At 36.9% G+C, this 11,418-nt stretch overlaps 1 protein-coding gene across 1 annotated transcript; it reads left to right on the top strand.

Annotated features, from left to right (window-relative positions):
- Positions 1–1,332: 1,332 nt before the first annotated feature.
- On the top strand, positions 1,333–10,024 carry fxyd5 (FXYD domain containing ion transport regulator 5). Its single transcript, XM_017309775.1, has 10 exons — positions 1,333–1,522; positions 2,764–2,809; positions 5,393–5,461; positions 6,732–6,851; positions 6,959–7,009; positions 7,680–7,715; positions 8,112–8,141; positions 8,220–8,294; positions 8,386–8,431; positions 9,630–10,024. The coding sequence occupies exons 1-10, from the start codon at positions 1,466–1,468 to the stop codon at positions 9,652–9,654; spliced, it is 555 nt and encodes a 184-aa protein (XP_017165264.1). The 5' UTR covers positions 1,333–1,465; the 3' UTR covers positions 9,655–10,024.
- The last annotated feature ends 1,394 nt before the right edge of the window (positions 10,025–11,418 follow it).

The following is an 11,418-nucleotide window of genomic DNA, read 5'->3' as shown; positions in this document are numbered from 1 at the left end:
AATATGTTCTATAGTTTGTCTGATAAAGGGTTACAGTTGCTGAATTGGCCTTGTAGTATGTATTTAACTTCCGTGTTGCAGAATATACAGAAGTTTCACAGTGACGTTATTTGAGGAAGAAGCAAACCTATTTCCCTCTTCCATAGCCAAGCTATGAAAATACATGCAAAACGTGGTTTGGCAATGCCTTCCTCTCAGGCACCATCTTTCTGAATCCGACCCAGTTTTGTTAGCTGCATAGTGTAGAGTATGTTGTTTTAAGACTTATGTGATCTGAAATTTCCCTCCCTGCTTCCTGATTGTTAGGTTTAGAACATTGTCAGCTGAACTCCCAACATGCACAAATATACATATATAAATAAAACATATTTTAAAATAAAACCTGTGACACTTGCTGCCATGGGGAGGCGCAACCACATATCACATGAAAACCACATTTTGTTTTAACCCAGGACATCTTTCGGCCATAAAAAAACATGTTTTTGATGACCACAAATAACTAAATATGAGGTACAAGCAAAAACAAAGGATATCTGTAAGTGACGAATCATTTTCACAGCCCTGTTTACAGGTGGAGAACTATTATAGTTTAAGTTGACATTCTTATAAATACTGGATGTTTGTAAGCTATGTACAAATTGCTCCCACACTGAGGGACAAAGGCTGTGCTTTACTCATGTAGATGAATTGCAGCCTTTGTTTACTGTAACAGCTTATGTTTGTGCCTCTCAGTTGAGTAATGCAGTTGGGTCACAATTACTACCTCTTTTCTTGTGAATGTCTTGTGATAGTGGCTTAACCATTTTGTCGGGGGCAAAAAAGCAATTAAACCAGGTGGTAATAATAGCTTTAACATTCATCTGATTATGATAAACAGGAAGAATTTATATTTGTACAGTATTTGACTATATATAGATTTTTTTCCTAATAATCTCTGTTGCTGTATCTAATTCCTACAGGAAGAAAAGCAACAAAATGTAGGCAGAATTACTTTTATGAAAGCTTTCATAAACTTCTTGATGCCATGAAGTTGCGCACACTAAACATAAATTCAGGGGAGGACATACATTATATATGTAGATCAATAAGCTGTGTAATTATAGTGTTTATTTATCCTCATATCACATTTCCTCGTTACAAGGACGTTCGTTTATTCCTTTTTGTGAGCCAGTGATATTGACACTGGTAGTTCAGTTGAAAAGCGTTAATTAGAGAGGGTGGTTTGAAATGTGAAGAGAAGCCACAATGCTGAGGGAAAACAGCGCTGCACAAAGAGATGTGAGTAAAAGTGAAAAAGCTGCTTTGGTGAGCAGATGGAAGAAGAGTGGGTGAGAGAGAGAGAGAGAGAAACAAAGTCTCTGGATGCGGAAGTGGTTGTGGTGAGCAACATGGGTGTGGCCTTTTTAACAGTTTTTTTTTTTTAACCCGCCTGTCAGAGGTCATTTCACAGAGGAAAGCACTGTGGATGATGAAGCTTTGGACGCATCCCTGGAACCAAACCCCTTGCCGGATGGATGCTAAGGTAAGCATAATAGTCTAGATTGAAGACTAAATATCTAAATGCTCAGGGCTGATTTTGAGGTGAAGCCGAGTCAAAAGAGACTGATGGGGGTTGACAGACAAATGGATGAACAGACAAACCAGAGAGTGAGGAAGAGTGCTGGATGTGACAAACAGGCAGGCGGGTCGGCCCAGGGGAAGCGAGAGACGCCTGTACAGCCCAGGGGATGCAGGCCTCATCCCGACATATGCTCTGGAGTGAAATGAAGATTGGCACGACCTGTTAATCTTAGCTGTCAAAGCTCATGATGTACCCGGACGCTCACCTGCCATGCTGTCGCCGTGCCAGGGGATGAGATGCCACCAGGATCGGTCAAAGATCAAAATGTTATTTTCTGAGGGGGGAGGAGATTCAAACCTGGTCTCTGGCCTGGACCTCCACTTGTTAACAGTCCTGTTTTTTTGTTGTTTTATACCTGTTTGACAGACATACGTAATGGAAAGTTTTTCTTTTTTCTTCTTTTTTTAATTTCTAACCAAGGCAGTATGTTGAGGGGGAGGAAGATGTCTACTCTCAAACTCAGGGTCTCCATTATGTTAAAAATATTTTCAACACGTCTTGTGATGCCAACTTTTAATTGGTGACAGCTTTAAAACTACCATACTGTAATTCCTACGGTGCCACAAAGTGCAACACGGATACATGTGGGAGGGCTGTGCACACAATACAATATGTCTCCTCAGTCACTCAGTTCAGACAAACAAAAAAACAAGTTTCTCACTGTTTGACTTTAGAAGTGGGGATCTGTTTTCCGTCACATTGTTTGAAGAGTGTGAGTAACGACGTTCAGGGACCAGGAGAGGAAGAGGAAGGAAGCAAAAGTGGCCATGTGGTGCTGAGCTTAAAAGCCATGGCTTCCTGTCTGGTGAACATTAATGGCACGTCTCATTCCAGTGTCATTGCATTCATCGTTTAGACAGGCTTTTTATTGGACGCTGGGCATATTCGCATTATGCACATTCTCTTGCCGTTGACGTGGCTGAATGCTCAAAGTGACCAAACAGGTTAATTGGAAAAAAGGGGGTTTTCTATTTATATGTGAATAAGTCCTTTGTCCCACCTCTTAAAAGAAAAACGGATCTCAGCTTACCTGTTTAAAATTACACTTATATTTCTTATTTTTTGGATTATTCTTTCCAACATTCATCTTGTTTCACCTGCTTTATGAATCATCATCTCTGCAAAATGTCTGTTTCTTTCAGATTTACAAGGCCTTTCTGATATGTCTTCTGTTTGCCATGTCAGAAGGTGAGTGCAGAAATCCCCTGGTTACTAAATTTGCTTATGGTAAATTAATATGTGAACAGGATTTGAAATGAAATGCACTGGACTCACTTAAAAGCAACTGACTTTAAAATGGCGATTTCCATTTTGTTTTTGTTTTTACAGTTCTGAAAGTCTGAAATAGTCAGTTTGAAGCAAATTTAACAAATTTGTTAAAACATTATCATATATTTAGATGTGTCACAATACGTCTTGCTCAGGAGGTGAGGCGTTACATTATATTGGGTTTTCGAGAACCAGACGAGTTTTTATGATTTTTATTTTATTTTTTTTTTCCTTTTCGGGAAAGTGAAGAAATAACTACACATTTTTTATTCTTTTCATAAATAAAGGTTTTGTAAACAATTCACCCTAAAAGCTAATTCTAAGTTTTAGATCCACAGGTTAAAACGTAATTAATTTCTGATCATAGTTTGTACTCTGAACTACGTTCATTTCCTCAAACCTGGACCTTACAGGCTTAATTAAATCTGTTTAATTCTACTGTACTGTTATTTTTACTCATTAAATGGATTTCAGTGGCCAAACTCTCATACACATTTTTATTAGTTTTTGAGAGAGCAAGCCAAGTCTAAGTCTTTGATGGAGAATTTCTTATTCAGATTTTTAATTGAAGCCACTCTTAAAGAACTAAAACAGTTGAGTTACTTTTTTTTATTATTAAAATTGTGATTCTTTTAAAACACATCAAATGACAAAATCAGCACTGTGGTGAAGACATCTGTGCTGTTATTTGAGCTAAATTTAGCTCTACCTGCAAATCCACGGCTGATATCCGAGCCAAACCTGCAGCTACTCCAAAATAACAACAGAAAAAGGGTTAAAGAAAACACCTCAGCATATTCTGTATTTCGATGGCAAGAGCAAGGCCATTGGACAATATTATGTTTAGTACCAGGTAAAAATGATCACTAACATGTATCCTCATACCACCCACTTGTGAAACAGTCTGAATTGCTCTTCTGCCTTGGGGGTTTGGGGGTGTGTGGTACCTCTTTACTGCACGACTTTGTGTATGGAGCTCCAAAATTACAGAGCACCAGCTTCTGAATACAGAACCTTTTATTTATTCCCAAGAGAGCTGTGCTTTGTTCATCATATAAAAAACAGTGTTGTTTAGCTTAAAGTTCCCCAAAAAAGTCAAATCCCACCCATGAACTTCTTTATTTCAACACGTCCACACACACCACTTCTCACAAATCACAATCTGTATTTTAAAGGAAATAGTTGTGAAAATAGTTCAGTCCAGGTTTTACACATTTGTTTTCCTGCTTGTCTCACTGTTAGGTGGTTCTAATGCCAAAATGCCTTGCTCCTTTTTAACTTGATTAAAGGCTCTCTCTTACTTCATCTAAAGTCGAACAGTTGATGTGCGGCCATGTGGTTGCGGAACGTCTGCATGCCCTTTCACACACGTGAAAGGTGTGTCCACAGGTGGTCTGCGGCACCTGGGGACACACCTAGACTGACTGATTGCTCAAAATGCATATGTGATAAACATTTAATTTGAAGGGTGCTGATATTGTCTGACATTGTGCTTTACATTAGCATTAGCTCTGTTCATTAGCCCTAGCCATCATATTCCACGGTCTGAGTGGCATAATTGCCATTTATGTTGGGCTTTTTTATTCAAAATTCCTAACTTATTACTGCAAGCTCAGACTCTGTGTGAAGGGGAATAAATAATTCAGTGAACCGCATCAGTGAAGCTGGTGTTACTGGTGGCAACAGCGTCCCAAAAAAAGCAAGGACATATGATTTTTAGTTCCTCTTGAGACCAGAAAGGCAGTCAGGCCAACTTCCCTGGAGGCCTGGAGAAAATTGTTCCATAGTCTATATGGTAATCCATCATGTTAGAAGACTGATATGTAGATAAGAAATAATTAAACTATAAATTGGGATTGTATTTCAAAAAAGAGGATTAAATATTCAGAAGTGTGACAATGCTGTAACTCTACATTAACGCAGTTAACGGGACTAAAACAGCTGCGACTGAAGCTGCAAGAGACATTTACGGTAACCGCTGAGACAATGCTCTTCAGCTACTCATGATCGCATACAAACTGCTCATTGAAAATGTTCAAACTATTTTTTTAAATATTAAATTACACATTTAATCCGGCCAGTTTTTACCAGTTCACGTAATTAGTCAAAAATCAATGCACTGCCCCCACAAAGCAGAAGTTTTGTGTAACTTAATTACTAATTGGAAGGTGCTGAGTGAGCCACACAGACAATGGGCCGCTCTGTCCCGTGGTCTCACTCAACAATCTGACTCTGTTGTAGCTGGAGGTTGCCTCACAGCCCCATTCACTGACAGGACTGCCACTGTGACATGCTCAGTGGATCTGCAGGGCTCCCTCCACTTCATATTCTGAAGTCTGGCCTCAGCCAAGAAATACGTGACAGCATTGTTAGAGAAACTCATAAACAACACTTGGGCTTTGTTCTTCCTCTGAAAGTCCACTGTTTTATCTGACTGCATGTTTTTTTGTTGTTGTTTTTTTTCTGTTTGGTGATTAAAAATGCATTCATTTCTCTCCATAGTGTCGTGGGCCCAGAGTCAAACACCCATAGATCAAACGATGTCTCCCACCAAACCTACGACTCCCACTAGTAAGACACTTCCTTCTGGCTGTCTCTATCTACAGCACCCTCCACAGTTTTTGATACCCCTGATTTAAAACATACTACAATCTTTCAAAAATCATTTTCTCAAGCAGATTTGCCGACCCCAAGATGTTGCTCTCTAAGCGAGTTTAGAAAGGAGATGCTTTCTTGTAGCCATTTTTTGACTAATGACAATAAACACATCTACTGTTTGCCCTAATTGAATGGCCTTTTTTTTCTCTTGTGTTTTCAAATGTTTAGGCTACATAAATTAAAGTATACATTTAAAAAAATCCCCAGCTTACTTTTATTTTGTGGCTGGTGTCATTACAGTGCCTTACAAAAATAAATAAATAAATAACTTGATATGTCTTAAACTTTTCCTTATTCTGACTCATGAGATCTAGAAACTTCAATGCATTTCATTGGGATTTGATTTAACAAACCAAAGAAATCCTGGTATTTAAAACAAACATCTCACCAACCATCCTTCCTTCCAGAGTATCTCCTTAATGTTCTTTGTTTAAAATTGATAATTTTGCATAGATGGTGGCAGTAGTTTTAGTGCATGTATAATGTAGGCTAGTATAATGGCTAAATTACAGGAGTTGGTCAAGTTTTACCTCAGGCATGGAATAAGACATGGGTAAATACTGATTCTGCTATGCATTTTCAGTATGCGTACTATGAGAAGGATCCTAAATGGAATGTTTCATCACGTTAGAAATGCCTAACATGAATATGCTGTGACTCTAGCATAAAATATGACATCTGTTAAAAGTTTTTGACCCCAGTGTGTTGGAACAAAGGCAAAAGACGAAGTTAATGTGGCGTGTGTATGTAAATCCTGGACCCAATTTTATGTGGCTTATAGACTCCTATAACATGATTTCCATAGGTATCACTACAACAGGTTATCTATGATCTTAGTCATTTATTCCTTACCACATGGACTCCAAATTAACCTGGTATACCTACCAGGTATACCTACTGTTGAGTCTCATCGTCAATGTAGCCTGAACGCATCACCCTCTGGTTGAAAATATGCTATAAAAATCATGTGTATTCTATGTATTTCTACAATATGTTTTCAGGTTATAACTTAATAGTGTTCAAAATGTATTTTCCTCAGTGACAGCAATATGCTTCCGTAGATCACTCAGTTTACTTAGTTTTTTTTTTTTCTTTGAAGAATCTACTCACTCTATTTATGTAATAAAAGTTTCTGTGATTCATTTAACATCCTCAGTTGATTTTTCTCTGCGTGTGCCACCAGGAAACAGAACCACCACAAACGCTGAAACCGCCCCGAAAAATCTCCCAGAGAAAACCACATCTGGACACAACACCCAAAACACGTCAGTCAGCTCCACAGTATCCAAAGCAAGAACAACAGGTAGCATGGCGAGCGGTGTGCCATTCAAATTATATGCAACATTTAGAACTCCTGCCTAACCTAAGGTTTTAATTTTCTTTGGTTCTATTTTGTCGTTTTCCTTTTAGCTGTCACTCGGAATGCAACAGCGCTTCAAACAAAGCCCACATCTGCTACAGGTGTCACACTTCTCCAACCTCTAGTTTGAACAGTTGGTGGAGCCATTGAGTTTGCCGACAAACAGAAAACCCTCTTTTTATCTGAGACCGCAACAAATTTCTATAAGCAATTGCAATTTCTTTAGCAAATACAGTTTCTTTTTCTTTAGTTTCCTGAAATCACAATGCTGGACTCTGGCTGGAATAAAGAACTGCAGTAACAAAATATTGAAAGGGTGAAAAGCCTTCTGTATAAGTTTCATGTGAAACTCATTTCACTGATATATTGAAACATTTAGTTGAAAATGAAGATACAAGAACGTATCTAGAGTCTTGTGTGAATCAATCAATCAATCAATCACATTTTATTTGTATAGCACATTTCAGCAGGAAGGCTTTTCAAAGTGCTTTACATAATTAAAATAAAAACAGCATTTGACAGTGAATAAACAGTTAGAAAGGCAAAGAGAATAAAAAAAAATAGTGAAGGAATGATGCATCAATGTTACGAGCATGAGGGATCAACAAATCTTTGGAGGAAGAAAAAATGCAATGGTTAAAATTAGGCCATTAAAGTATAAAAAGGAAATTATAAATATTAGACTCTATGAATAATACATATAAATGGGAGTTGATTTTAAAAAGTAGAATGATGTAATGCTTTTTCCATTTTTTTCCCCACCTTCCACAGTGTCATCGGTGGGGAATACAAAGACCACTGTCTGGGGTGACTACATTTCCTTCCTACATCACAGTTACCCATGAATGCCATGGGTATTGCAATTGTCTTAATATCCCTTGGCTTGCTGACACCATCACAATTCCCTGCCTCCTGAGCAAAACTCACTCTGTTGCCCAAAGATTCATTCTTGCTTGTACCTTATGCAAAATAAGATATCTGTGCCTTTAAGCTGCTTCAGTTTGCCAAAGATAAGATTTTGATGCAGCATCAACAGCATGTCACCTGACCCAGCAGATCTATCATGCCAACATTTGCTCCCCGTTGATGTTCTGCTTTTTTTGTTGTTGTCGTTGTTGCTGTCAATGCGTACTGTTCAGCAGTATAACTGACTTCACTCAATCCTGAATAGATCTTTCTTCTCTTTCCTTTTGTGTCACATAGATCCAAAGTGGGATGAACCTTTCACCTATGGTAAGGAAGCTCTTTTCTCTCTTTTTTTCTGAAAGTACTTAGCATCTACATGCTTTAACGGATATGTCACTTGTTTAGATTATCAATCTCTGCGATATGCTGGCCTGACCATTGCCAGTGTGCTCTTCGTTTTGGGAATTATGATCATTGGCTGTAAGTTTGATTTTATTTTTTTTTTTCTATGTAATAATCCCTATTGACACTCAAGAAGCTTTTTCAATATTTTGCTCTTTTCCAACTACAGGTGGCAAGGTCTGCCGGCTGCCCAAGTGTCACAAGAGGTCAACGAAGTTAGTAATTTGTACCAGCAACCTTTACTTGGAACTAGTTAAAACTCATTTGCATCCGTAAAAGTTATTTCCAAGTGTGACACAATCACAAAAAGAGCGGCCACAAAATACTTAAAGCATGTTCGAGGATAAGATTCTGAAATAATACACGGCTTTACAACATTTACTTCAACATTTGTGTCAAAAAGTGTAGAACATAAACTCATGAAATCAATCAAATCAGAAAACCAGCATGCAGCAGCTAACTTATTTATACAGTAACATATGTCATTATTTTTGTCTTTGGCCTGTAGTTGTCAATCACTTTATCAAGTCCAGAGGACTCCAAAACACTATATTCAGTCATTCACCCATTCATTCTCACATTCACCTGCTACTGGATTGTAGTCAAGACTATTCTGGTAAACTGTTTGTTGTTTTTAGAGAAGCACAGACTCGCTGTGCATCCAGTCATGGAAGAAATGAGTCAGTTGCTTAACCAACAGACAATAAATTGTCAATGGTAGGACAATAAATTATAGTGGTTCTTCTCAACTGATGGCCTGGAGCTTTTAACCAATTCAAAAATCTACCACTATTTTGGAGAAAATCAATATTAAGAAATGTACCCAGCCTTCTGAACAATAACAGAAGTTGGCTTGTTAAATAATTTGTAACTATGCATATGATAAAACATCACAATGAATCACTTTAGGATTTGTAAAAAGTTGTCCAAGTCCATACAAAAAATATTCATGGGCTTAGTCTCTCTGACTGTTTTTGTTTTTGTAGGTCTAAGTCGATATATTTGTTTGGTTTGTAATGCAAATATTGAACTGTGGAGGTGGTATGATGGAAAAACAGTTTTGAGGAACTATCTTTAATATATTAGTACACCCATTACCAGCTCATATGTGCTTCTCACATATAGGGATTAAATAATTAATTGGTGAAATAAATTAAATGCCTAATTATTTACATACTATATTTTATTTATGTCACAAGCTTACATTCTAGACAACAGTTCAACAGAATGCAGCAGATCTCTGTGATGATTTATGCATCAAAAGGGTTCTGATTAAACTGCTCAGAGACCAAAACACAATGACGTGAACACTGCAAACCGCATTGCTTACGTTATTCAATAAATGTTGATACTTGCTGTAAATGGTGCTCCAAAAATGTTTTTTGTACACCGAGTATTTATTTATTTTTTCAGATCATACCGTGTGGTCCAAGGATAAGAAGATGTGCAAACGATGGCAGCCATGGAAAGTTTCAAGAAATTACAAAACGACTTAGTCCGTCAGCGAGAAAAACACTTGACTAACGCCTGGCAACGTGTTTGTGTGCGGTCTGACGGGCTAATTGTACTGCTTGGTAACTGTGGTGGAAGTTTGAGTAAACAAATCTTGACTCATGCTGATGAATGGAAAACCTGAGACCTGTGTTCATGTCTATAAAAATATATATTTATATAAAAAATAAACTGTACTAGAAATTTAATTGTCCTGAACAAGCTCACTCTAATTTTAATTGTATCAAATATGAAACAAAGTTTTGTAAAGAAAAAAGTTAATCACTAAAGGTCATGAATAAACATTTGCACACTGAGGAATCTTCTTTTTTTTTTTCCACATATGAATTAAAACTGAAGCTGGTTAGTCCTGCAAACCCCCCGAAAAAAGAAGAAAAAAAAAAAAACACACCAAAATGTTAAGCAAGTGTGTCTAAGCCTCTCGTAAGTTGTGTGTTTGTGAGAAAAGCCCTAGAATAAACAGAATAACTTTGCATCTATATGGTAACTCAGTTACAACACAGAGACACCAAGCAGGTTTTCTAGCACATTTAATGTCAAAATGACAACAATCCAGAGTTTAGTATAGCTTTTTATATACAGCAATTTCCCCATTCTAATGACTGAAAGAACAAATAAAAGGTGTCTGTAGCTGTGCAAAATGATTATGGTATTCTTGGCAGATAATACATCAATTACAAGCTCTGGAAATCAAATGCATACTCCAGTAAATGTCTTTGGCATAGAAATACATATAAAAAAGTGCACATACAAATACAAGTATTTAACATGAAGTTCAAATTTAAACTTATTGTTGTGATATAACACTAATACATATTTAAGACAGGACTTACTTTCTAATCATGGGAATTTCTTAAAAACGACCCTTTAAACCATTTCTTTTCTTTGGGAAAAAAAAGGACACACATCACCCTGTAAATATATACAATTTAAATTTAACTCCTTATGACCTGCATGCTTTTATCACTTCAGAATATCCTAATTGTATAAATCAATGCTTCATAACATTTTGTCAAAATCAACTACTACTAATAATTGTGTTTTGAAACCTTGTTCTTCCAGATTAACTGTGGCAGTCATAACAGGTTAAATTTAATGCACAAGACATTTTTAAATGAGAGATTTTCACTCGTAAAATAATGATAAAAAGCTTAAATGCTACACGTATTGCATTTTGTTACAATGAGTAGTGTCACAACAAAGAGGCTCTCCAAAGCATTAACATCAGAGAGGCATTTGGTAGCAAGTGTATAGAAACATTCTTCTACATTTTAGGGAAATAAAATGTGAAGAAAATACCCTTGTATCATATAAAACAATCAGGAAATAAAATTATGCTTAGCAAAAAAATGAAATGCTCTGTACTCCAGTTTATGCAGCAATAAAATGCTAACGCATTAAAGGCTAGTCAGAAATAAATGACGTAGGCGTGTTCAGATATAGGAAGTTAAGACCAATCGGACAATTTGTTTTATACCAATTCATAAGCATCTTTACTTAAGCCGGTGCCTGATACATTTTAACCTTTTTTTAAATACCCAGTGTTCTTGTTTAACACAGTTTATTAGAAAAAATTGACATTTTTATCGACATATTTTTAAGTACTTGGGGTTTTGGTTGTCCCACTTCATCTGAAACATTTTCTGACATAGGAAGCTTTCCTGCACATAGTGTAATTGATGTCATGTGA

Source organism: Poecilia reticulata, linkage group LG16, assembly GCF_000633615.1.
Source record: "Poecilia reticulata strain Guanapo linkage group LG16, Guppy_female_1.0+MT, whole genome shotgun sequence".
Classification (NCBI taxonomy): domain Eukaryota; kingdom Metazoa; phylum Chordata; class Actinopteri; order Cyprinodontiformes; family Poeciliidae; genus Poecilia; species Poecilia reticulata.
Note: the sequence above shows the minus strand (reverse complement) of the source record. Positions and strands in the feature narration are given on the sequence as shown.